Source organism: Scleropages formosus, chromosome 23 (genome assembly GCF_900964775.1).
Source record: "Scleropages formosus chromosome 23, fSclFor1.1, whole genome shotgun sequence".
NCBI classification, from domain to species: domain Eukaryota; kingdom Metazoa; phylum Chordata; class Actinopteri; order Osteoglossiformes; family Osteoglossidae; genus Scleropages; species Scleropages formosus.
Genome location: NC_041828.1, coordinates 16,196,276 through 16,223,913, shown reverse-complemented (window position 1 = coordinate 16,223,913; position 27,638 = coordinate 16,196,276). Strand labels below are relative to the sequence as shown.

The 27,638-nt window shown below is 45.4% G+C and overlaps 1 protein-coding gene across 3 annotated transcripts in view; it reads left to right on the top strand.

Annotated features, from left to right (window-relative positions):
- Positions 1-23,066, top strand: part of runx1t1 (RUNX1 partner transcriptional co-repressor 1) — a 60,043-nt gene extending 36,977 nt beyond the window's left edge. Inside the window, exons 2-11 of one of the 3 annotated variants that reach the window (XM_029248370.1) lie at positions 1,087-1,224; positions 2,695-2,936; positions 4,547-4,636; positions 9,172-9,353; positions 12,334-12,584; positions 13,300-13,385; positions 14,248-14,464; positions 14,999-15,067; positions 17,956-18,146; positions 20,802-23,066. In XM_029248370.1, coding sequence (XP_029104203.1) covers positions 1,087-1,224; positions 2,695-2,936; positions 4,547-4,636; positions 9,172-9,353; positions 12,334-12,584; positions 13,300-13,385; positions 14,248-14,464; positions 14,999-15,067; positions 17,956-18,146; positions 20,802-21,080 — 1,745 coding nt within the window. In that variant the 3' untranslated portion in view covers positions 21,081-23,066. Of the gene's footprint in view, positions 1-1,086; positions 1,225-2,694; positions 2,937-4,546; positions 4,637-9,171; positions 9,354-12,333; positions 12,585-13,299; positions 13,395-14,247; positions 14,465-14,998; positions 15,288-17,955; positions 18,147-20,801 lie in introns of those variants that run through there. The other 2 variants (XM_029248369.1, XM_018727234.2) reach the window with 2 other exon arrangements.
- Positions 23,067-27,638: the final 4,572 nt, after the last annotated feature.

The window sequence follows — 27,638 nt, the reverse complement described above, 5'->3', positions numbered from 1 at the left end:
CTGCACTGCCGGGCAAGGCTCCGGCTCGCCGCAACCCCGCTTGGGTCGAGCAGTTATAGGCGGTGAGTGTGTACTCAGCATTATTTGCCCATTTGTGCAGCGGGGTCATTTTTAGGGGGAAGTACCCTGATCAAGGGTGCTACAGCAGGAGATGGGATTTGATCTTGGGTCTTTTGAGTCCAAAGGCACCAGCTCTCACCACTACGGCCCCTGCTTCCAGTTGCTGGGGCTGTATGTCTGGCCTCGGGGGCTGCGTGCGTGAAGTTAACTAGGAAAATGGAGAGCCGGCTATGGTGATCCATGACTTAAGGTACAGTGGGCTGGTGCTGTGGTTTTCGCTCCATAAGGTGATAGTTTTAAGGTCCCACACAAACACACACATTCAGAGGTCGCCAGATTCCCACTGGCCGATCGCTGCTGTTTCTGTAGGATTCCATCCCTTCCCGTCTGCCACCCTAAGTCCTGCCCTTCCCGTATCTCGCCGCGGTCAGATAGCCATGCGGCATGGCGCAGAACCTGCGTGCCGTCGACTGGGAGACGAAGCGCCGTGTGCCGTCTCGCCCGGGCAGCGCTGCGGTCACGCCTAGGTTGAAACGCTTTTGATGTTTGTGTTGGGTATCGCGAGAGATTGCACTGTGAACTGCTGTTACTGTCCACCCATTTGATAAGAGCGGGAGGGTCTGGTTGTGGGAACTGAACCAGCAAGACAGGGTCTGGAACCTCTTGACCTGTAGCGTCCAGTGGGACGAGGAGACTGGGAAGTACAGATTCTCTAGGGGTTTTTATAGGCTGGCAAAGGGTACTTGGGGTAAGCAGGTGGTGTAGTGGTTAGAACTGCTGCCTTACCCTGAAGGGCTTGAGTTCGAATCCCATCTATTATTGTAGTATCCTAGATGAATGTACTTACCCAGAATTAAAACAGTAATTACCCAGGTGTATAAATGGGTAAGTTGCTGTAAGTAGCTTAACACAGTAAGTTGCTGTGGAGGGGTGTGTGTGTGTGTGTGTGTGTGTGTGTGTGTGTGTGTGTGTGTGTGTGTGTAAGATATTCTGTGTAACTGTACGTCTCTCTTGCTCTCTCCACAGATCGCACTGAGAAGCGCTCCACCATGCCCGACTCACCTGCGGATGTAAAAACACAATCCAGGTTGACGCCGCCCACAATGCCGCCTCCTCCGACCACACAGGGAGCCCCCAGGACAAGCTCCTTCACCCCGACCACACGTGAGTGAGCCTCCACAGAGGAGCACGTGGCTTCGTGCAGGGACATTAGGGGGCGTGGTGGTTAGAGCGGCTGCCTTTGGAGTTGAAGGACCCAGGTTCGAATCCCACCTCTTGGTACAGTACCCTTGAGCAAGGTACGTACCCCGAATCGCTCCGGTAAAAAATTACCCAGCTTTCAGAATTGGTAATATGCTCTAGGTATCTTAACACCGTAATTTGCTTTGGAGAGAAGCATCACTTAGATAAAGGTAAATAGATGGCTGATGTTATAGAATAATAAACACATGATAGTATTTGATTAATCTCTGCAGGGAAATTCACACACAGCAGCTCAACATGATGTATAATAAAGTGCGCTGTTATAGTGACAAAATAGTAATAAAATAAACAGACTAGACACTAATAAAGTAAACAGGCAAAATAATAAACAAATAGTAACAAAATTAATGGCTAAACAATAAAAGGCAAAGTAAATCTGACAAAAGTAACAACATAAATAATAAACAGCAGTTAGTGGGTACAGTGCTGCCTTTGAATCTGAAGGTCACGGGTTCAAATCCCACCTCCAGCTGTAGTACCCTTGAACAAGGTACTTACCCTAAAACTGCTTCGGTAAAATTACCCAGCTGTATAAATGGGTGAATAGCTGTAAGTATCTTAACACCGTACATCACTTTGGAGAAAAGCGTCAGATAAATGAATAAATAGAATATCAAAGTATGACAAATAATAAATGTCGACATGTGCAAGTTAGGCTCACAGTAGAATAATTGTAGGTCTATTTGTATATTTATAAATACACACACACACATTTTCGGAACCGCTTGTCCCATAAATAAAGATAAATGCTGGAAATCCACTGCGGAACAGCGCCACTGCTGTTTTGTTTACTCCCCATTTTTACCGCACCTGTATCTCTAAATAAGAGCACAGGCGCCGCTACGGCAGAGCGCGATGTACGTCGCGTGTGTACGGCCGTTGATATGAAATGCGGACTGTCTGGAAGCGGAAGCGCGCAGCGGTGCGCTGACAGCAGCTCTAATTGCTCGTTGCCACCGACGCCAGATCCCTAAAATAGGTCCTCGGGACTCGGCAGCTCCCCGGATCTGGCGGCGCGGCGATGAGCGCTCTTCGAAAACAGGCTCTAATTATAAATTCTGAAGGTTTAACAAAGCAAGCGCTTTGATTTTCCTCCATGTAATTGTTACCAGATGCAGCGGAGGTATTTTCAGTGTCCTGTTTCTGGGGAGAGCCGGGGGGGGGGGGGGGAAGGGAGCCGCACACATGGCCTAATCTCATTAAGGATGCCGTTACGTTTCGCATCCTTATATGCGCGACTGTAGTTTTTACCCTCCACACTCTGCGATATGTATTTAGTTGTCAACATCCCAACCGTACAAAACAAGTCCTGCTCCATGACGTTTCTACGTGGAAATGCATTACATGTTTTCCCATCGCTTCCCTCCGCAGTGACCAACGGCACCAGCCTCTCTCCGACGGCGCTCAACGGCGCCCCCTCCCCGCCCAACGGCTTCAGCAACGGCCCGTCCTCCTCCTCTTCCTCCTCGCTGGCCAACCAGCAGCTGCCGCCGGCCTGTGGCGCCCGACAGCTCAGCAAGCTGAAGCGCTTCCTGACCACGCTGCAGCAGTTCGGCAACGACATCTCCCCCGAGATCGGCGAGCGGGTTCGCACCCTCGTGCTGGGTCTCGTGGTAAGCGGGGGAGCACGACGTACCCGTGTAGCATTGCCTGGATGAATGAAAGCGAGAGCCGAAATGCCCCCCGATGTCGGCAGACCGAAAAGACGAGAAGTAGAAGTAGAATTGGCTCCTTCACCTGGGCTGTGGGATTGGGCTCGGGTTTGAATCCGGCTCAGTTTGTGCCGAGTCGGCATGTGCCGCCTTCCGGGTGCTCTGGTTTCCTCCCACGGTCCAAAGGCATGTGTTTCAGGTTGAACTAAGTTTTCAGCTGAGTCCACATTTCAAATAAATTACTCTTACGCTTATTCATTTTAGAGATACTTTTCATCAAAGCATCTTCCCAGGATTTACCTATATATACAGCAGGGTTATTTTTACTGTATCAATTCAGGGCAAGTACCTTGATCAAAGGTACTACAGCTGGAGGTGGCGTTCGGAGCCCTAACGTTCAGATTGCAAAGCAACAGCGAATACTAAGCAGGTATCACTTTAGGAATCGTTCTTTATTTTTCGTTTTTTTTTTCTACATTATTTCATAATTTTAATTCCTTCACCACCTTGCTCACTTGTCACACTCATGTCGCTTTGTGAAGGCTGTGCAGAGCACCCTCACCATCCCTCCTTGTCTTTAATTCTCTCCCCTCCCCGCTTTATTGAAAAGAGTGACACACTTAATTAGCACTGGCAAAGCGAAAGGAAAGGCTCAGGGGGCTGCTGCGCTGTCAAAACAGGCCTCCGCAATCTGGGCGAACAGATGTAAGACTAATGTAACAAAATTCAGGTCTGGGAAATAGGACGGAGGCTGTGGATTTTGAAAATATCAATCCGAAACTGAAAAAGAGTGTCACCGTCCCGCCTGTCGATTTAAATAAGACAAGCTGGGGACAGACTTTGAAAAAAATGTCCTCATTTAGATGCTAAACGATGTGGAAGTCGGGCCAGCACCGGGGTAGATATGTTCTGGCCCACCTGAAAGGAGGTCTAATAATAATAATAATAATAATAATAATAATAAAGAAGAAAAAGAAGAATATTACCCATTATGTACTAAACACCTTTGTCCAAGGCTACAATAATATATCCATTTAAACAGCTGGGTAATTTTTACTGTATCAATTCAGGGTAAGTATTGATCAAGGGTACTACAGCAGGAGCAGGGATTTGAACCCAGGTCCTTCGACTGCTAACCCTGTTTAGTGTCACAGCTATATCGGTCGCACGCTATTGGATCAAAACCTCTCGAACAAACAGTATACAGTAAGTGTCTCTGACACACACACACACACACACACACACACACACGCGCGGATGCGTGTGCGCTATATGGACGCTATGCTGGCTTCACTACGGTTTTGTACCCAACTGTACTTGTAACTTTGAGTGCTGGTACTCAAAGCTGAAATGAAAACATACACAGTTGATGTTTGTATGGATTTGGAAGGAAGAACCATGAGGGCATGAAGCTCCATGTGCTCCCCATTAAGCTGCGACATCCTGAAGTCCTCAGTCTCCAGCAGGATGCAATTTTGCCTTCGAATAAGCAATATTATCCCATAATTTGTTCCACATGCATTTATGCATCTCTCTGCTTTTCTGTTTTTCTTTCCCTCCTCCCCTTTCAGAACTCTACGTTAACCATAGAGGAATTCCACTCCAAGCTGCAAGAAGCGACGAACTTCCCGCTCCGACCCTTCGTCATCCCCTTTCTCAAGGTATTGCGCAAGCCGATGGTCTGGAAGCTATTTAAAGAGTCCGCGGAGCCGCGGCGCAGATGTGCGCGATTTCTCGGGCCTTTTAGGAGCGTGTGGAAGAAAGGAGGCAGGAGAAAAAAGTGCATGGTTTTACAAGACCCACTGAATTTCCTGTGATTTTTTTTTTTTTTTGGACAGGGAAAAAAGCGGCTAAAACCCTTGCAACAAGTAGAGGTTCGTCGGTCTGTTGTGCAGGAGTACAATTAAATTGGCTCCCCGCTCTTTTCAGTGCTATGTGGCCAAGTTACATTTTCGAGAGCGACATGAAATTCTTTCAACCGTGCATATTTCCATCGTGCGGACGTTTAGCGTACTTCAAGTTATGCATTGTGACTTAAAATGTGCAATTTGGATTTCAAATTAATTTTAAACTACGTGTCCAAAATATGCCGTTAACTTAGGACAGATTTTCCAAATACTTCTGCATCATCAGATTTTTTTTTTTTTAATAGAAGATTTCGATGTAACATTAATTCAGTTCTAATTACTTCTTAGTTATACACCATTTTAAATATATATTTTTCCTCAACTGACAGTTTTGCATTTATGGTATGTCTGTTTATAATTTTAAATTATGTGCATAGGTTTATAATTAAACCTATGCCTTTTCTTCTAATATTTTGGCTTGTTGGGTAGTTTTATTTTGGTTGACATTTAACTTTTGAAGTTGAAATTTATCATTTATTTTGAACTTCAAATGTTTTGTGCTACTTGAAAATAGTAACAATGTAAATCCTTTTTTTCCTCAATGTATGCAATGGTTACACCGCTAATACACAGCAGTGGCACCTATACCCCTAAATGAGCCCGTGTATCGGTCCTTCCTCTTCTCGTACCCTCGTCGCCAAGTCATACGCCGACTCGGGCCCTCACAGCTCCTCAGGGGTTCCAACGGTTCACGGAGAACCGACGATTGCTCGGGGGGTGGGCGGGCGTCCCACGCGGAGTGTTCACCGCTGTCCACCATATGGGAGCTCTACATGGGAAGCGGGATGCCTGACAAGGAAAACACAGCTTTTCTCCTTTTCCTTTTTTCTTCTTCTGGTGTTTCTCCCTCAAAGGGACCTTGTAATGACAGCGTCCATATGGAAGCAGAAGAGGCCCTGTGTGAGTGTGTTGGAACGCAGCTGCGATGGCGCACGCGTCACACTGCTCTTTCCTTCAGGCTCATGCCGCATCCCCACCCCGGCCCTCGTCCCCGTCCCCCCCCGTGCCCCCGTCCGCAGAGGAACATTTACTGCGCCAGTGCTACCAACAATGGCGATGGTTCGGTCCGCTTTCCGAATAGGAGCCGAGACGCCTGCTTTGTGTCGCTCTCCGTCCCCCCCCCCCCCCCCCTCCCAACACACTGGAAAAATTTTTGCTTGTGTGGCGTGAGTAAATTAAGCTGATTTGTTTCAAAAGCTTCTTAATTTGTATTGTTGTGCGTCAGAAGCACGGGCACAGGACCTCCAGCAGAACAAATCAAATGCACAAAACGCTCTTGCAAAAAGAGAACATTTGGTGGATTTGCTGGCGGGAAAAAGAAAAACCCCACGCGCGCCGACACACGCTCTCTGATGCCTGCAATGTCAGTCTTCTCCGAGGACAGGGGCGTCCTTGCAGCAGCATCAGTGTATTTTTTGCCATCGTGTCAGTGTCTGCATCCGCATAACATACATAAGAGTCAACAGCCTAGCTGGGGAAACAATCAGCACAATAGAGATGGGAAATGTTACACACACACACACTTTCCAAACCGCTTGTCCCACACGGGGAACCAGAGCCTACCCGACAACACAGGAGGGGGAGGGGACACACCCAGGACGGGACGCCAGTCCGTCGCAAGGCACCCCAAGCGGGACTCGAACCCCAGACCCACTGGAGAGCAGGACCCGGTCCAACCCACTGTGCCACCGCACCCCCTCGACAAAATGTTACACACTCTACGTCATTTAACTGGAATATGTGGACAGACCGGTAAATGGAGAGCAGCGGACACTCTACGGTAAAATATTAAAAGATTTCTTGGAGATGTTGGGCAGCGTCGGTGTGTCGGCCCCCGAATTCGATCGCGCTTTCCCCTGCACGCTCCGCTCCGTTAACCCCAAGTGAGCCGTGAGCGAACGTTCCTTCCATCCGATCAGCAGCGTGCCGATTTTTGCCGGAAAAATTTTATGATCGTTCATCATGCCTCTTGTGCTTTATTGTTGTATAATTTGCACTGTAAACCGTTAACGGGCCGTTAAGTTAGGCAGCGTGGTTCATGATAGAAGGAGCGTATATTTCCTAACTCCACAGATCTTTTGGATAGTAATTATTTGATATAATGTGGATTAAAGCATTTTAACCTTTTTAAATAAAGACTCCTGTTATACGTGTGCGTTGAAATGCCTTTTATACATTAACATGATCATGACCACATCATGAGGCTACTTAGTGATTTGCCTATTTACATTTATTCATTTAGCTGACGCTTTTCTCCAAAGCGGCTTACGGTGTTAATCTATTTACAGTTGTTTACTCATTTATACAGCTGGGTTATTTTACTGGAGCAATGTAGTATAAGTACCTTGCTCAAGGGTACTACAGCTGGAGGTGAGATTTGAACCTGTGACCTTTGGGTCCAAAGGCAGCTGCTCTAACCTCCACAGCTGGAAAGATTTTACTGTAGCAGCTCAGAGCAAGTACCTTCGTCAAGGGTACTACAGCAGGAGGTGGGCTTTGAACCCAGGACCTTTGACTTGAACAAAGTAGCTCTAATCAATACACCAGCTGCAGCCCAACAAAAATCATAATCAGAAATTTATTAAAGGCGTAGGGGCAGCTGGTAGCATAGTGGTCAGAGCCACTTCCTTTCAACTGAAAGTGGACGGGTTCAAATCCCCCCTTCAGCCGTAGAACCCTTGAGCAAGTAGCTTAGCATTGTAAGTTACCTTGGAGAACAGTGTAATAAATGTAGATATCGCTCATGTTTTCGCAGTGACGCCAGGCCTAGCAGCACCTTTTGCTGATGTAAGACACTTTTGCATTGTTCTCCGAGATGTACGTCTCTTTGGAGGAAAGCGTCTGCTAAATGAATAAACGTCAGTGTAAACGGCCTACCGAATCAATTGCGTTCACATCATCGGGTTCGAGATGCCCGACACGCTGATCCTGATCGCGCGCAAAATGTTGTTTGGCCCCGGAAGGATCCGTTCGCGTATCGGTTTGAACATCCCCCGGGTTTCCGTGCCTTATTCAAAGTGTGAAAACGGTTTGATGGTTTGCAGCTCTGCAGACAGCGGCCCGGAGAAGCAGCAGCGGCGAGGAGCTTCGCTCGAGTGCGGTCGAGGGCCTCGAGAGCTTTTATCGAAGCCTCTCCGAAGGCCTCGGCTCTGGACGGCTCCGGTGGCATCCCGTACCATTAAGGGTTCGGTAATAGCGTGGATGTCCCTGGACGGAATAATGAAAAGCTTTCATGCCGCTGTAAAGCGCTTGATGGAATTGCTTTGAATTCGTGCACTCCAGCGTCTCGCCCGCGAGTGTTTACACACAGTTACCTCCTTCTGGTGGAGAAGGAGACGGCGCGCGCGCCCCGCCTCTAGCCGGACGCCGTGTTCCCGCCTGTAGGTGGCGCTGTGCGGGAAGGGTCTCGGGGCGCTCGGGCTGGACGCGCGTGCGCTGTTGGTGTCGCCGCTCGAAACGCGGGGAAATACAGAGAGGTGAGCAGGGATGGAAGGAAGATGAAGCATAACATTAGGAATAGGCATGTGTGTTCAGCTGACGAGTAAAATAGGAGGTACGGAACTTTTTTTTTAGAGATTTTCCTAAAAAATAATAATGCAGGGGGTACTCGACTTACAACGCTTTGTTCCGACGACCTCGTCGTATGTCGACTCCATCAAAAGCTGAAAAAGAAAGCTTTTTGTTATATGAGCCATAGGGATTTGTAAACAGTTAACATGCGTGAATGATACTTTGTATAACAGGGATTTGTTATATTTTTTCCACTAATTTTACGCATTATTCATGGTAAAATAACACCGATACAGAAGAACAGCAATGTAAATACAGTGCAGTTTTATTATTATATCCCCGCTGCTGTTTTCACTTTCATCTCTAAATCTGTTTTCTTTTGCTCTTCCTTTTCTGCACCAGCAGAACACTCACTTTTTCTCTTGCTAGTCACTGTAAATAGGAAACAACTTGAACGGAGTCGCAAATGAAAAGTTTTGTAAACAAAACAAAGTCGCCGCTGGTCACACAAATACTGGCTGAGACCCAAAGAATAACAGCCGATGTTATCGTACAAGAGATGGAGCGCTCATCCGTACGAACAAATTTCGGGACTCAAATACAATATTGTTACTGGGACGGCCGTCACAAGTCCAGCTGTTTGTAAGTCGCATGTGTTGTAAGTCGAGGACAATCTAATAATTCATCCTGTGGCTACAAATTGTTTTGAGGTGTGAAGCGGGCTAAGGTGGCGCTGTTGGAACAGCCCATAAGTGAATCCTACCTGCCTTCTACCACAGGCCAACCTGCCCCTCCTGCAGAGGGAGCTGTTGCACTGCGCCCGGCTGGCCAAGCAGAACCCGGCCCAGTACCTGGCCCAGCACGAGCAGCTGCTGCTCGACACCAGCACCACCTCACCCGTCGACTCCTCGGAGCTGCTGCTGGACGTCAACGAGAACGGCAAGAGGAGGACCCCCGACAGGTGAGCTGGGTGCTGCTCCTCATGGGGGGTTTCTCTCTCCCACCTATAGGTTGATGGAAGTGGTGGGTGTGCACATCATCACCATTTGTGTTTTTTTTTCTATTGAACCTTTTGCAACTTGTCAGCTGAGCTGTTTAGTGGCATTTTGCACCTACAAATACATTCATTATTCTGTAACATTCTGGCTGCTTAATTACATTTACTTCTCCAGCTGCTTCTCCAAGGCAACCTACATTGTTAAGGTACTTGCAGTGATTTACCCAATTATACAGCTGGATGACTTATACTGTATCAATTCAGGGTAAATGCTTTAATCAAGGGTAGTACAGCACTCAGACCTGGGACCTTCGACTGGAAGGCGGTATGTGCAATAACCAGTATGCCACCTACAGCTCAATATAATCATAATTAAAAACTTATCATTTATTTTGGGTATACTGGATTAGTTTACGAGGGTGATGGATTATTAGAAACTGTAAATTTGTTTGAGGAATATGTTACCTCTCTGGCTGTCCTCTAAAGCCCAGTGGTAATATTATACTCTGGTACGAGCCCCGTGTCTCACGGCGGAACGTCACGTTTGTCTACAGGGTCACCACTGGCTTCCTCCTGTCCGCAGCTCACAATTTGCTCCCTGTGGTTCCCCTTCCTACCAAGGCCCATGTTAGCAAACAGTCCCTTCTTTGTGCTCCCCTTTTTTTAAAAAAAAAAATACCCATCTTCTCAAGTGGCTGTTGCCATATCAACTGCAGACAGCGACTCCCCGGGAAGAAGGAGCGCCGGCAGCATGCGCATCATTACCTGCTCCGTGTCTCCATGTTGCGGCCCGTTGCCTTCTGTGGAGAGACTCCCTAATAGGGCAGAACGGGATGCTTCTGGGGAATTGTGGGCCGAGTGTGGATGATAAGGAGGGACTGGCCTTTGGCATTATGCTGCTATAGCGTGTCATGTGGCGTAGTGGTTAGCGGGCCTGGATTAGGGGTCTGTAGTGCTGGGAACTTTATACATGTGCCAAAACAGGGTAAACACCAACTGAATTACGTGGATTGACCGTGTGGATGCACTTAAAGCTATTTTAATGCTATATCGCCTAACTGATGGAGAAGCCGAAGGAAGAAACACTTTGAAATTCTGAAGCAATGTTTTTAAAATGAAGTTTTGAAGTTATAGTTGCATTAAATTTGACTCAAGTCTTTATCCCCATTTTTTTCCCTTATTTTTCTGCTTATTAAATTTTTTCCTCTCCTTTTAGGAGCTAATATTTTGTAGAGCACTGTGCCTACAATCTCTAATGGGTAATCCAGTTCTGGTGGTTACAGCTGCTGTTTTACATTCGAAGGGTCCGGGTTTGAATCCCACTTCTCGCTGTAGTTGTCATGATCAAGGTACTTACCCTGAATTGATACGAAAAAAATTACTCATCTGTATAAATGGGTAAATCAGTGTAAGTAGATAAATATTGCAAGTCACTTAGGAGAGAAGCATCATCTCAAAAAATAAGCGTAAATGTATTTCCAGAAAACTTTCGAAGTGCGTCATTGAATAATTTTTAGCAGAAACACCATTAATTTTCCCATTTAATGTACAGTCGGTTTTTATTGCTTCCTTTTACGGCTTTATTTCGAATATGCGCATGTGTCTAGAGCTCACTTAGATACACCTGTTTTACCCCAGGTTATGCTGAAAATAATCACACAAAGTGCTTGTCGTTTGCTGCTGTACCCGGGGTGTAAATCACAGCAAAGGAGAGCAGGGCTGCAAAAACTGAACCGCTTTGGTCCGATGGGGCTGAGCAAAACCTGCATCATCTCTCCAGGAAAAAAAAAAAAATGTGTAAAAAGTACATGGTGTTAATGAGGATCGTCTCAGGCTGCGGGTACCCTGTGCGTGATCCCTTTTCTGTGATTTCTGCATATTTCTGACACCTGAAATTCACCCGGAGCGAGCCTGGGGACGCGGGAGTGAGCACATACTGATGAGGCGCCTTGCCGATCCGCCAAGCTAAGCTCTTCTGTTTCTGCTTAGCTGGGCTTTGCTTTGTTACGAGCAAAAACTCCAACGCAAGAATTTCAACTGGAAGCAACTAGTCTTAATCATAGAGCACAATGCGGCGTCTCAGCACTCTGATTAATATCAACGGCAGAAGGACGCCTCTATTGTGTGTGCCAGAGACTGGAAACGTGTAGGATTGTGTTTCCGGTATTAACCGTGTGGTTCGATGCATAGATGTTCCGTGAAGGTCTTGGGGGGACCGCTGGCAGCCTTGCTCCACGTGCACAAGATGGGCACTGTCATTGCTGTACGTTCGAGACGGACCTCGACGCATGTGTCGCGGACCCATTTCTCTCGATCCTCTATCTGCTCCGTAAACACGAACTACATTATTGGTTTAAAATAAAAATCCACATGCAGTGCAGCTACTGTATATAAAGCAATAGCTACTCTGTATAGTTACAATGTGTAAAGTTACAGTTTGCAGCTAACCTTCCGGTGGACTGGCGTCCCATTCAGGGTGTACCCCCCCCCCCCCAACCTTGCCAATGCTTCTTGGTTAGGCTCCAGATCACCGCATCACGGATCGGGACAAGCAGTTATTGGAAATGAGTGAATAGATACAGCTATCGCTACTATATATAGACCTACTATGAATAGCTACTGTATATAGCAGCTACTGTATATATAGCTATTGTAATCTGTGCTAGCAAAAACGGTTCTGTTAGACTGGCTCTCTCTTGAGAATCACATCTTTAGCTCTACTTCCCTGTCGGTTGTTGAACTTTTGTTTACTCTGAGTTGCACGTCACTTTGAAGAAAAGCATCTGCTAAACAAATAAAAGTAAATGTAAAAATAGACCTTGTTCGCCGCTATTATTGGCTCGCTTCCTGCTGGGTCTTCCCGATCCTCCCGACTTGCCATCCTGTGGTGTCAGTGTGCTCTGCATAGTGACCTCCTTCACCTTGTCCTCTCGCACCACTGCAGAACCAAAGAGAACGGCTTTGACCGCGAGCCGCTGCACCCGGAGCACCCGAGCAAGAGGCCCTGCACGATAAGCCCCGGGCAGCGCTACAGCCCCAGCAACGGGTTGTCCTACCAGCCCAACGGGCTGCCGCACCCGACGCCACCGCCACCACAGCACTACCGCCTGGACGACATGGCCATTGCACACCACTACAGGGACTCCTACAGACACCCCAACTCGCGGGAGCTGAGGGAGCGCGCCAGGCCGCTGGGTGAGGAAAGTGGTGCGATGTGGGCAAACGGGTTGACAAGTGACACCTTGGTGTGGAGCAGTAGCATCGCCGCCATCATGCTCTATACATGTGGAAATTTTGAAGGTGTTCAGGCGCAGCGTATCAGTGGTATCAAAGGGAGGTGCTAGAGTTGCTTATAAGAGTTTTAAATGCCAAGTCCTGAAGGGTGTCGAATTCATATCAGAGTAGCATGTTGCCCGCTGACATAATTAATACAAGAGAGTACACACAAAGCTGGGATTCAAACTGTTGGCTTTCAAACCGATTGGGGACACTGGTGCGGTTGGGGGAATGGGAGGTGTTAAATTGTGGATGAAGAAGCCAAGATGTAGAGGATGTGTATGGGGGGTTGGAAGTTTACTGAGTGGTCCAGGTGGGGTTGGGGATGGGAGGGGTCAAAGTGTTATTTTTAGATAGGAGTATTCTGGGTGTGGATGGGGTGATGGGGTTAGGGTGTGATTGAGGGGAGTGTGGGAGGGGTCAGGGTGCTATTGGGAGAATGGGGAGCTCTAGATTGTGCTTACAAGCAGTCAGGTGTGGTTGGTTGAATGGAAGTGTTCTGTGTATAGATGGTTGGGCTGCTTTGGCCTAGGGTGCAGTTCAGGGTTGGAACCCCAGCACAGATGCAGTGACGGGGGGGGGGGGGGGGGGGGGTGTCATGCTCTGAATGCGTTTGTCCTCCCGTCCTGCACAGGGATGCACGGCACACGACAGGAGGAGGTCATCGACCACAGGCTCACCGACAGAGAGTGGGCAGAGGAGTGGAAGCACCTTGACCATGTAAGAAAAGTAATAACATTTTTATTACTAAGAATGTATGTCTGTGTGTTTGTCTTTGTGTGTTTGAGGGGGGTGAAGTATATCTAGAGTAAGGAGACAATTTAAGAGTTCTAACAGGAAACCGAACTGGTCAATATATTCATGAACTGGACCAGCATCAGGAACATCCCAGATGTATCATAGCAGCTCCTGTGCTATGATTAATACAGATGCAAATTTCAAATAGATTTTTAGATTTGTTTGTAAAGGTTCATTTTCAAAGGTGTCAACAACGCAAACCACAGGGATGGTGAATTTTGCCAAAGAGCAGTTCAAGGTTACAATGCAAATAAGGCTCCGAAATTTGGTTCTCCATCTGCATTTTCTCTGAACTCAACTGTAGGGTGTCGTGTGTGCAGAGCCGGAGCTGCGCTGGAGGTGGGATTTGATTTAATATGGGAATCTATTCTAAACAGCGGGTTTATGCTAAACCTGCAAAATGAAGTTAATGTTAAATTTAGGTGAAGGATATGGTTTTGAAATAAAAGGGATGAAGCCTCCAGGGCTCAGGGATGAAGGAACCCCTGAGGAATGAATATGCAGAGGTTTAATGAGACCATGAGCCAATCATAAATGTGTATGTAAATATGATTACCACATTAGCATTTTCCGATTAGATTTTTTGTTTTTTGTTAATGTTTGTGTGTGCATATATGCATGTTCAATGGTCTTCATTAAGAATGGATTTATAGTGTTTAGATGGAATGCTTCTAAATCTACTGATCCAACTTCTGTCTGGCTACTGCTGCCCCTGTGCTCTGAGACCCTGGTGTCACAGCCCCTGTCTGTCCGCCTGCCCGCTTACCCCATCTTTTGCCCACAGCTGCTGAACTGCATCATGGACATGGTGGAGAAGACGCGCCGCTCGCTCACGGTGCTGCGCCGCTGCCAGGAGGCCGACCGCGAGGAGCTCAACTACTGGATCCGTCGCTACAGCGATGCCGAGGACCTCAAGAAGGGTAGCGGCGGCGGCGGCGGCAGCAGCAGCAGCAGTCAGTCCCGGCAGCAGAGCCCGGCCAGCCAAGACACCCCCGCTCCAGGTACCCGCCGGCGCCCCCTCCTGACCGGGGCTCTGAAACAGGAACTTCTCAGGGAAATCTGGACTGACATCACTGCAGACCTAGTAGCTGAGGAACTGGGCTTGCGAACAGCTGTTTGTGTGTTCAAATCCCAGGAACAGCTGTTACGCTGTATATATAACTGGAAACTGGAACCTTACCTAAATTCCATTGCTTTGGGCAAAAGCATCTGTTAAGCATGTATTAATAATGATCACCATTCTGGTCCCACGAAGACCATGTAGTTCAGTCTCCAGGAACAGAGGAACATTAACGGCTTCTGTCCGGGGGTCCAGAGGCAGAGCTGCTGGAACTTGACACGTGCAGGCCATCCATTACATCCGTATGGCGCACGGCCTCTCGGTACCACGGTGTCCTCAGCGGCCGGGAACACGTGAATTTATTTAGCGTTAGACTTCGCTAAGACAAGGACTGTGGGATGCCCAGATAATGGCTTTATTGACCTTGTGCGGTGCAGTTGGGAGTTTAAATGACACACATTCCGATGTCCTCCAGAGATCCACCGGGAGCTGCTCCACAGACCGCTGTCGGGATACATGCCCGAGGAGATCTGGAAAAAAGCCGGTAAGGTCTGCCATTCTCAGCAGGCTGCTTTATCGGGAACGGGCAGGTCCGCTGGCGGGTGCGGCGCCATCCAGCGCGAGTCGTGTGCGGAGTGGCCCGTGGGTGCAGGGAAATGGAAAATCGAGGAGAATGTAATTGAAGCGCACGCTTTGTGCTGCCTTTGAATAAAACAAGCTTTTAAAACCTGGGCCAGTCACCTTGACATCTGTGTGCTACAGCAGACGGGAGGCGGCACTTGAAATGATTGCATGAAATGTGTGGTAGGCGACAAATAACCTTTTGCCGAAAACAGTTGCTCGCATCAGAATATGAAGTCAGACGGTAAAATGGTTTGCTTTGCTTGGAAGATAAGACAGCGTTTAAATCATTTAGACTCCTGGATGCAGTTTTGCTCTGCTTATGGAACGTAATACTCCAGAAGGGATTTTGGAGAGCGCAACATGCCGATTAACTGATGTGATCGTAATGTCGTTGTTGTTATCCCAAGGACTGAAAAGGGACATCAGTTGGGAAGTATCATATATTTGCAGGAGACATTCTTATTATTATTATTATTATTAGTAGTAGTATTAGTAATATTCTTATTATGTATAATAATATGCAGGATCCTTTGTATTCTATGTATGTGTAATAATAATAATAATAATAATAAAAACAACCACATACATAGACCAAGAATGGAAATCAAAGGATCCCACATGAAAGTAGTTATTCTAGTTCTGGCTGTATCTGTATACGGGCACATGCTCCTTCTGGGGATCATCTGTGGGTTCTGTGTGCTACTTGAGTTTAAGCTATAAATGCAGAAACACACAAGGTTTTAATAATTTTAGGTGAAAACCAATAAAGATGGTTTATTTGGTCTGAAATGTCTGACATTACAATATATTGTTCTGCATGCATAAATTATCAAGTTCAGCGTTATTTATTGCAAGTGCAGGGAAGGTTCGACGCTGCCTAATTCTCTTCCCTGTCTCCTAATGAGCGCCGCAAAAAAACTTTCACCAGGAGAGGAAAAAAATATCCTAGCCATTGTACAGTGTTTACAGTTGGTGATAAATATTCAAGCACCTTGCACAATGTCCTACCAGTTCTCATTTACTGATCTGCGTGTGCCTTTGGGACCACAATAGAAATGCATAATTTGAATATAAATTGCCTTATTTACATATACAATTAGTCAAGCTGCAGCCTTGATCAGAGCACAAAAGTGTTGTCCTCTTGCCATTTTGATGGAATTCTAATTCACCTTGATTTAAAATTCAAAGCAAAATGGATTCAGGTTGTATTTTTTTTTTAAAGGATGTGAGGTGTAAGGATGCAGACGTGACTTAATGATATTAGTTTTATACATTCGGCATGGAAAAAAGCAGCTTCGTGTAAACAAATTATGTTTGGCTTGCGCACTTTAAAAAAAATTCCATGAAAAAATGTTTTGATTTCCCTCTTTACCTGTCTGAAACAAAAGGTAGGCAGTGATCCAATTTATTCTTTAATTAGAAATGCTTGTTTGTAATTAAACCTAAAACGTGTTGAAAACGCTTTAAAGTGGATTAAATCATCTGTTTTCTTTATACACTTCAATGAAACACGCTGCAATTAGTTTTTAAAAGGGCCTTAATTTGGGACTGTATTTGCCAAGTTAATAATTGCTACCTATTTAGTTGTATATTAATTTCCTTAATTTGCTCTTTTATCCACAGATGAATGGAAAGGATAAGTAAATTGATTACGTATAGATTTTTTTTTTTTCCTTTTCGGTAGGCTGCTATTTTGTTTATGTCAATTATTCAATGTTTTTGAAATTAATGCTGTACTTTAACACAGCTAATTTTATTTTTGTCTCAGCAGTTCAACACTTCTCTGTTTCTTCTGTGTTGTAAGTGTATCGTGTATCAGTGCATTGCACTGAGAGGAGGTGCCCAGTGACTGCAAACAGGTGTAAAATTGACACCTTTCTGTACCAAGGCACTGGCCGTTTGGCTTTTTCAAAAATACGCCTGACTCTTCATGTTTGCAGGGGTTCCCTACAAAGATGAAATTTCAGCAAAAAGCTCACACTCTAATAATAGCAGCTATAAAATAACACAAACAAAAAAACTGCTTGTCCCGAGTGGGGGTCGCAGCAAGCCAGAGTCTAACCCGGTAACACTGGGACACACCTTGGACAGGACACCCCAACCAGGACTCGAACCCCAGACCCATCAGAGAGCAGGACCCGGCCAAACCCGCTGTGCCACCGCAACCCCTCTATGAGATGACGGTTTAGCTTCTCCCAGGTTTAACTAATTTCTCAATCTGTAAAAGTGGAATGAAAAAGTTACGTACGAAATATAATGTAAAAAAATAATATTTATTGTTCTTGCCTCTATTCCAAATGTAGACCTTAAAAAAATCTGAGAGAATAGTGAGAAAGCTTTTTCAAAAACATCATTATAGGCAGTTGTCTCCTCTCCTCCTCCCGCTGCTTTAACATTTGTCGTAGGGCTCAGAGGCATTGTCTGTCTACGTCGCGTGGGGACACCTCGCTCTAGAGGCGAGTCTAAGTGGGTGCACGGATGAGAGGAGGCCGTGCTGCAGGATAAGTTCATACATAGGCACGTGTGCGGTATTACGACCGCTCGTGCAATTCGGAGGAGCGGTCGTCTTCATCGAGTTCCTGATTTTTTTGGGGAGCAAGCAAGACGACTGAACAACCAAATGGGCCTTCGGCAGGGTGCGGGAACACCGGGTTTTATGTCCAAACGCATTTGGAACCGAGAACCCAAGGCACTGCTAGATGGAGATCCCATCTCTACGAGGTGGAAAGGCAGGGTGGTCCATAGCGCTCTGTGCCGCCATGCGGGAACCTCTCGCTCAGAACGCCATGTTCCCTTCTTCTTCCTCAGAGGAGGCCGTGAACGAGGTGAAGAGGCAGGCCATGTCGGAGCTGCAGAAGGCCGTGTCGGAGGCGGAGCGCAAGGCCCATGAGTTGATCACCACGGAGCGTGCCAAGATGGAGCGCACGGTGGCCGAGGCAAAGCGGCAGGCGGCCGAGGACGCGCTTTCCGTCATCAATCAGCAGGAGGACTCCAGCGAAGTAAGCAAAAATGAGTGGGATGTGCTCTGTAACTGTTGATGAGATCGATACCGATTGATCGATTGGTTCATTTTGCACATCGGCGCAATCACTACTGGCTGCCGTATTGGCCAACTGTAGAGCGGTGCTTTTAATGAGGCGTTGTGCTTTGAGGTGCACGAGCCCATAACCCTAACAACCTATCAAGCTAAACTGGATTACCCTGTAATGGTGCGAATGATGCAAGATTAATCTCAAGCATGAAATTTAAAGTTGGCTTGTAAGCTAATTAGACTTTTTTTTCGATACACTTATAAATAGCAAAGACTCTTGTAAGCAGAAAGTATCCAAAGTTAGGGCGCACAGCAGTGTTTAAGATGCAGATTTGTATTTTTTTGGGCCAAGCAGTGTTCCTGATTTTTTTTTTTTTTGAATTTTTATAAATTTGGCCAAAGTCTATCCATTGGGAAATTTACATGGAGTTTTGTCATCAGAGGTGAAAACGGGTAGATGTTTCTTCTCCTTTGGATCGTCCCTGTGTCGGTCGAATATAAAGACCACCTCTGCTTGGCTTGGATGTTAGCCGCCTTAGGAGATGTCGCCTCAGCAGCAGGGAAATTGGAAGAGGGGCACCAGAGTCTCATCTCTGCAGGGGAACACTGGGTTTAATCAACTGGCTCTGAGCTGGGCTCACATATGAGTAATTGCACAGGCCGTGTTTGCCTGCCTGCCTCCCTCCCTCCCTCCCAACAGAGCTGCCTCCCATCACCGGTAAGGTGCAGGTCTCCTTCCCCAAGGAACACGTCTAGGTCTCTTATGCTAGATCTTTCTCCTGGCAGATCTGCATAAAGAAAGTGTCTATAACCCGGAATTTAGCACTTCTCACTTTATTTAAAAAAAAAAAAAAAAAGAGGAACGAGAAAAGCACCAGAGAAGAGAAATGTAAAGGGGGTTTGCAATATTAGTCTAGTTCTGTCGTACAGAGGTAATTTTTTACTGAGGAACCCTTCGTAAGGTGATTTCTCACAAATCAAAGACACAGGTACCATTAGTTTCACTGGTAAAAATTTTGAAGTGTTCCCGAGCCAGCAAAAATTTATAACCATTTTGCTATATTATCACCAAATCCCATAAAATAGACACATTTATTTCAGTAGTTAGCAATAATTATCCTAACACAACATAACAGTGCAGCTTCCCTTCATTATTTACTCTGTTATACTGCACGGCTGCCTGCTTGCGCTCGTTCGGCTTTTCCCTAGCCGTTACACACGGTACGATTAACAAACACTCGCAATGTACTCTGTATATGATACTCTGTGTTTATGCATTCAGCCTTAAAGGTTAACAAAAACAGAATGGTAAAGGAAAAAGAAATCAGTGAAACGATGCACATGAGTCGCACTCATCAAACAAGCGGACATGGTTTGGACAGTCCAAACGGGGGCTATGACCACTGAGATTATCACCGGTGAATTTAGCAGACGGGGGCTAATGGAGGGTGAGAACTTAGGGCGGTGTGAGCCAAGCTATACCTGTAAAGAAGACCTGCATGTTGGCTTCTTCTCGCTTTATATTTACAAAAGCCAATTTTCGGATGCCTCCCAACAGCAGCTGTTCTCCTTTCCCAAGGCACATCTATAGGTCTCTCTGCTACATCTTTCTTTTCTCCTTCCTAGGGGTTTTGAATGAAGCCCCTCAAAGTCCAATTGTCACAGCCTCAGATGTGCATTTTATCAGTGTACGACTACATTAGAAATATCACATGGGTTACATTTACGTATTTAGCTGATGCTTTTTTCCAAAGCAGCTTACAATTATTCACCCATTTATGCAGCTGGGTATTTTTATTAGCACAATTCAGGGTAAGTACCTTGCTCAAAGGTACTACATGCTGAAGGTGGGACTCATACCTGCAACTTTTGGGTCCAAAGGCAGTAGCTCTAACCACTATGAACATAGGCATTAAAAGGGGAGTGGGGTTAACAAATTGTGCCAATTGCATGATGAAAAACGATTTAAGGTAATGTAGCTAACTTCAGAAATCTCAGAGCGATGACTGAATCCATACACCACTGAGGTGAAAGATGAGAAGGACACGGCGAGAGTCAGATATTGGCGGAGATGGAAATCGTCTGGGGGATTCTGCAGGGGAGCAGAACGGCTGACAGTGCAGCAGAAATGAAAGTTGAAATAATGCAAAAGAACATGGAAATATGAAACGGCGTGTTTGGACGGACATGGAAAGGAGGTGTGAGGAACGGGTCAAGACAAGGGAGGCGAGAGGGAAGCTGGACAAGCGGGAGTGCTTTAATTCATTTAGCTCGTGCTTTTCTCAAAATCGAATGACGGTATTGAGCTACTCACGCTGATAAACTCATTTTTACAGCTCGGTAATTTTTACTTTATTGGTTCTGGGCGAGTTCCTTGATCAAATGTACTACAGCAGGAGGTGGGATTCAAGCCCAGGTCCTTTAAGTCCAAAGGGGGTTTGCTCTAATTGCTACTGTACCTGCTACCCCCTAATGTTCTGTCTTAAAAATGGGTTTTTGCCAAACTGGAGGCAGCGGACTGCGCGAGAGCCTTCCAGAATGCAGGTTAATATTGCGATCGGCTCGGACGAAGGAGGGTGCCGGTTATACGGTCAACGCTGTCTCTCTGCTGCCCCCCACGTAGAGTTGCTGGAACTGCGGGCGCAAGGCCAGCGAGACGTGCAGCGGCTGCAACACGGCGCGTTACTGCGGCTCCTTCTGCCAGCACAAGGACTGGGAGAAGCATCACCACGTGTGCGGTCAGACGCTGCAGGCCCAGGCGCAGAGCGAAGCGTCCGTGGCCGTCAGCTCCTCCGCCACGCCCAGCAGCGGGGTCAGCAGCCCCGTGGACACTCCGCCCGCCGCCACGCCCCGATCTGCCACCCCGGGCACGCCGGCCACCATAGATGCGACCGCGCGCTAGGTGGGCACGAGCCACGCCCGGCAGGACTGCTTCGCCTCCCTCGATCGATCAAAGATTTGAAACTGATGCTACGAAGAGAGATGACTGGTCTTGGAGTAGAGACTACGGCAGAAGGCCAATAACGGGTCATATTGACTTGCCATGATTAAGAACACAAAGATATTCTTTGTTTTTGTTATTAATGTCTTTATTGTTACTCTCGATATTAACTGTTGTTGCCATTGTCGTCGTCGTTGCTATTTTAATGCCTGTAAATACAAGGAAACAAACTGAAGACAGCCGAGAATTGCAAATGAGTACATTTGACCCTCCCCCGTTGTTCTTCTTTTCCAGTAGCTGAGATGTGAAACTAGTCGACCTCATTAATAGATGCTTTACCCAACAGCAAGTCAAGGGATAATTAATTGCTGTTGAAGAAAAAACTGGTAATGTTTCATGTGATAAAAAAGACACGTTTGTTTTGAACAATATGAATGGGGGGCGGGGGGAGAGCAGAAAATTTTAAAGAATAACAACTTTGGAAGGAAGGAAAAAAAAAAAAAACGCCCTCAAGGGCACAATGCGGGATGGAGCGCAGACATTTTTTTTTACCAGGAAGATGAATGGCATCCTTGGGTTACTGACTGAACTCGGAAGGCCCTCGACATGCCGTGCAGATGTGCACCAGATTGGAAAGAAACGCAGATGTTCCTCCTCTCTTCATTTGCGAGAGGAGCGTAATAATATCCAGGTCAATGGATTGAGGGGCGAAAGCTGTTTCGCAGCGGGACGCGAGCTCGCCGAGGACGGCGGCGCCGGACGGGGGAAGCTACGATGTTATATGTAATATTTTCTGCTCCCGGCACAGCCGAGAAGGGGCGCGGGGGGTGGGGGGTGTCGGCCAACCATCTGTCCCCTTTCAGCTGCGCCTGTACATCTGCCTGACCAGGTGAGGCTATAGCATCCTTGCTTTCGCATCGAGTCGAACCCGCAGGGCCGGAACGTCGCAGAGGAACCCGACAATTCTCGGGTTCAAACTCAAGGCCCCCCTCCGACTCGCGCCCGGCCGACCCTCTGCCCATTTCCTTTCCTCCCCCCCCCACCAGCTAGTTCTCAGTGTGTAATCACACTTTTTTGTCCTGTGCCGTTTCCAATAGTGATTTATTGTATAAGTGTTGGACAGTTGTGATGATACATTGTAGTTTATTCACGGCCACCACTTTAGCCTCCTCATTCCTAGTCGGTGCAAAGCGAAATCTTGAGTCTTTGCGAGCTGCTTTTATATTTGTATGTATTAGTGATTAGTTCTCTTGTAGTACAAAAAGGAGGATTTTTTTTGTTTTTTTTTTTTTTTTTTTTGTTGTACTCAAAAGACACAAGCTATCTCAGCGCTGCTATGACTCTCCTCTCGGATTGTTTCTGAGCATCGGCATGCTTCATGGAATGCTAACATACATGTTTTGTACAAGGGATGTACATAAATGTATTTGCACTGTCACAATGACTATCTAAGCATGCTTCTTTTAGCAAACTTTCGGTATAGAGCCATTTCTCACTTAATTTTACCTGTAGTTTGTGTATCTGTGATTTTTTTTTTTTTTTTCCCTGGAAAAAGAAAAAAAAATATATAACAACCCCACTGTAGTAATGTTTGGAATTTAACACCGCATAAGGTTTTTACATTTTTTTGTTTTTCTTTTCTTTCTTTTTTTTAAATTAAGGACAGTGCATGGACATTGCTGAACGTTTCCTAAGTATTGTTGTTTTTCAAAAAAAGTTTAAAAAAAAAAAGAAAAAAAAAAACACAAAGAAACGAAGGTTCCAAATGCAGAGGTGTAGATAGACAGCTTTAACAGTGCTGAACGCCAGGTAATACAGTATTACAAATGACCTAAAACACGGAAGTCAGCCAAAGACGGACATGAAGGACCAAAATCGGATTTTATTCAACTCAAAAAAAAAAAAAAAAATAGATGCTCAAGTGCACGACTATTTTTTTTTTTTTTTTTTTTTTCGTTTTTATCCAAGCTATCGTCAGGTGAAGCTACTTTCAGCAACATTTTAATGAAAATCTTTAACCCTTTGCTGTCCAGAACCAGTTCAAGCACCACTCATCAGGCTTGGGGGAAATTGTGTTGAATGAAATATGTCGTTTTGTTTCAGACTGTTGCTTCTTCGTAAAAAAATATGAGCAATAATGTCAAAGGTAGCATTAGTGTGCAGTTTCAAAGCGTTGCGTTCAGTTGTTACTCACAAGGAAGATTACCCCATTTGTTACCCATTTTCGTTAATTTATGTCTTAAGTCTCGCTTTCATCTCAGCATTCCTCAGTTTCTGATAGTACCTTCAAGAGTAGAGTTGCACTTTGACATCCGTGATCTGTGGAACGCCACCATATTTTACCCTGTAATTACATTGGCAGTGCCGAAAGGAAAACACCGCTCGTTCAGTTTTAATAGTAACACGTTCTGATCAGATTGAAGGAACAGGGAGTTTCCAAGCACTTAACTCAGATACACACAGAACGTTCTTCGCCCAGAAGATAATGGTGCTATGTATTTGACGTTCAACCTCACGGAGATGGCCTGATCAGGGCTGTGGGCAGTCTGAATGGTGGGATTCTTCTCCACTCCTGCTTTTATAAGCCAACGTTCGAGACTCTAAAGGGTTAAATAATCCAAAAAGGTGTCTGACACCCATTTAATGTTTCCTCAGAAGCTGTGATTATATGTGAGACAGCAAAGCTGTTTTAACACTAGTGTATTGTATTTGAAAAAAAAATACTAAATAAAAGGATTAGTATGTCGTTAGTACGTTTCAGGGCAACCTGGGTAAAATAAAATGAGAAAAAGTGAATAAATAGACTTTAAAAAAAACCGACGCTCTATCTCCTCTCTCTACTCCTGTTTTGCTACAACCTTCCTCAGTGGCAAAAGTCTCACTCTACCTCTGACAGCACATTTTTAGCACCAGTTGCTGAACAGACGCTGGTCTAGTCAAACCAAATGGGCACGAGAAAAACAGGAAAACCAAAAGTTGAAGCTCATACAGCTGCGAAACCATATCACTACTTGGTAACAATGCAGACCTCATAAACCTAAATGAATAGAATAAAAAGAAAAAAAACTTGTTTGTTACGTTCCTTTATGCTTGTCACTTATACGAACTGCATTGAGGTATAATTTGTACGACACGTCGCGGAAACAGCAACGATTTTCAAGGGATGCGTTGACTCCGTTTTAATATTGTCCAATCGGTGAGCGCTGACAAAAAGTATGGCGTCCTCATTTTCTCACGCTTTCTTTTCTCTGACCTTCTGGGCCGCCTTTCTGTGTTGTTAAGGTTCATGTCTAGGGGACTGAAAAAAATAAATATTGCCAGTCAACGACACATGCCTGTTTTGACAGTACAATAAAGGGTTGGGGGGGGGGGGGGGGGGGGGAGTGGACTGCATTTTTGACGAGGTTATAATGCAGACTGTTTTTGTGATTTTTTTTTTTTTTTTTTTTTTGGGCGGGGGGGGAGTCCTGAAATTTCTATAGTGAACAAAACAAAACTAAGGAATTGAAGTGGTTGTGCAATACTGAATACAGACATGTGCCACAAGTGGAGAGTAGACTGACACGGGGTGGGCCTGCGTCTCGCTTTGTTGGCATACTCTTGAGCTTTTAAGTCTAATTTGTCGGAACTGTGGTTTCCTGTTTATTCTTCTTTTTTTTGTTTGTTTGTTTTCGTTTTGGTTTCTTTTTTTTTCTTTAGTTGGACTGTAATGTATGGTCTGTCAACCTGTGAATCTTTGAAGTTTATTCTGGTATTGTTGTACTCCTTACTGTGTAATAAATATGTTAATAATACCTGCATTCTCTGGAGTCTCACGTTCTGTTCCCTGTGATTTTTTTTTTTTCCTGCAGTCTTGGATTTGGCACTCTTTTTGTTACAGTGAAATGGCTTTTATATAGGTCAGCCATCTCTCCATTGTGTGGGAAGTCTGGATAATCTGGTGAGCCCCAAAAACTTCAAACAAAGCCCTTTGATGTTTCGCACGTTTTCATTTCCATTTCTCAAGAAATCATATCTTTGGTGTGGTGAACCCACTGTTCGCTGCAGTTCTGCTAAGAAAACAAAATGCCCCCCAAGTCAGCCGAAGTCTTTCCAATGGAAAAATGTGCATTTTCATCTATTGTATCCATCCCCTTAACTGAATAATACATGTTAAATTTCGCACTCGTTTGGGCTGGAAAGGATTAGAGGTCTCAGACAATTTGTTGTTTAATGTAGTTCAAACCATTTTTACTCATCTGAGAATGTACTGGCAAAACACATCATTTAGATGCAGGATGTGGAAGATTTGCCTGATACCAGGATGCAACTCTTTCAAAATCACTAGCGTCTCAATATTTTAATTTTTTTTCTTAAACTTGCATGAAGTTTTCATTTGTAGCTTATATTGTTTTCCTACGTACCATTACCAAAGGCCTGTTTTTATTTGTGCTTTTTCCTGATTATGGTCAATTCCACTGGCTGACCAAGGCATGCTCATCTCAGCCCTGCTTTGAAATACACCATTTACTTCCCAGGTTATCACGATGAAAGCAAGAGCCTTTCAGAAGGTCGCTGAGGTGTGCAGTGAGAGGGTTACCATTTGCTTTTGATCAGCTGTAGAAGTTCCAGGCCTCAAAAATAATGTAAGCTCATAATGCCGTAAAGTAGATACTATCATTTCAGTTTGCCATCCAGCTGAAGAGCTGATAAAAACACGAATTACAATTTTTTCTGGTTCTCTGTGGTCTGAAACCACCCTCATTTTGCATGGAGAAGGAGATGGGAGTAAAACGAGTGTATTGCTAGTTCTGCGGCACTGTGGAGATACAGAATAAAGAGTCAAAGGAATGATGAAAGCGTTTTTATTTTTAAATTGTTAAGGGAACACTACATTTCTTGACTCTTATTTACCATTTCACATCGGCGGCAGCAATAGCTCACATTCTCCGGTGCGTCCTGATGTCTGCACAGCTCTGTACAGTGATCGCATTTTGCCACTCAAAAAAATCAAAAGGATTTCATTGCATTAAGAATTTGTCACTGGTTGACACCACGTATTTTACTCATGAAGTGTGGAAAGAAATTTTAAAAAATATGTATATATGTATAAATATATATATATATTTATTTTTATGCGGTGTGCGATGGCACAGTGGGTTGGACTGGGTCCTGCCCTCCGGTGGGTCTGGGGTTCGAGTCCCGCTTCGGGTGCCTTACGACGGACTGGCGTCCCATCCTGCGTGTGTCCCCTCCCCCTCGACCCTTTCACCCTGTGTTGCCGGGTTAGGCGCCGGCTCCCCACGACCCTGTATGGGACAAGTGGTTTCAGATGATGCGTGCGTAAATATGTATATACTGTATATGTAGATGTCTTTACAGCAAACCTGATATATGTTACATACAAATATCTCGTTTAAAAGTACAATGGTTTATGCTGTTGCTGTGTCCAGTCAGAGCTGTTCACCTCATTCAGATAGGCTGTTTCCATTGAATGCCAAGAGTTAGAAGGAAAAGGTGGAGCTGCTGAAAGCTCTCTGGGATAAAGCTACTGAAGGGTATGGATAGGGCGATAGCTTTGAGTAACTCTTGTGGTGCTGGTGGGTGAACTGAGGTCACGAAGCACACAAAGTTAATGCTCCATTGCAGGCTCATCGGGTTGCATCAACTGATGCGTCTCATTAGACCGGCAACCCTTTCAGGAGCTCCATCAACGTGTCAAGTTGTCACATGTTGGGAGAACAACTGTAATGAAAGTGCACAGGAAATCATAGACGTTTACTCCAGTCAGCCGTGGATCTGGTGATGAGTGGGATGTAAATAGCTTTAGTGATTTGTGCTCCGGCTAAAAATGTCCAAAAATGTCTCGCCTCGCAAACCAAAGGTGTTGGTGCGAATCTCCCTCCTGCTGTAGGACCTTTGAGCAACATATTCATCCTGAAATGGCACAGTAAGAAAACCCTGCTGTCATGATCATAAGAAGCTTGCGGTAAAAACCCAGTATTGTAAGTGACCTTGGACAAAGGTGTCAGCTAAGTTTATAATAATATAATTCTGAATTAATACAAGTGTATTTGAAACTAAAACATCACTGGGAGTCCGATACCAATTAATTTTGTTTTGCCAGAATACTGAGGAACTGCCAGCTCTCAAAATTTGTGTTATTATAAAATTTGCCCCTTTTTATATCATTATTGATTTTAATGTTTTTTTAATCAAACCTACTAACATTATGTACTGTAGCAGTTCATTGTGTGCCATTAATTTTGTGCTGGTCCTTATTAGGGCAAGCAAGCTTAGCATTTTCATGTGGTAAACAGAGTACAAATACCACCAACCACATGGAATTGGAAATTAATATGCACAAAAATATTAAATTACAATGACACTGAAGTGAACTTGCAGAGCTTTTGATAAGCTTCAGGTTCTTTGTGCTACAGTGTACCTGCAATAGCTTACAGCCTGTGTCTTCACTCCTGGTCCTGGGGTCCCACAGGGTCGGTAGGTGTTTATTTTACCTCAACACACAAGCAATTGATG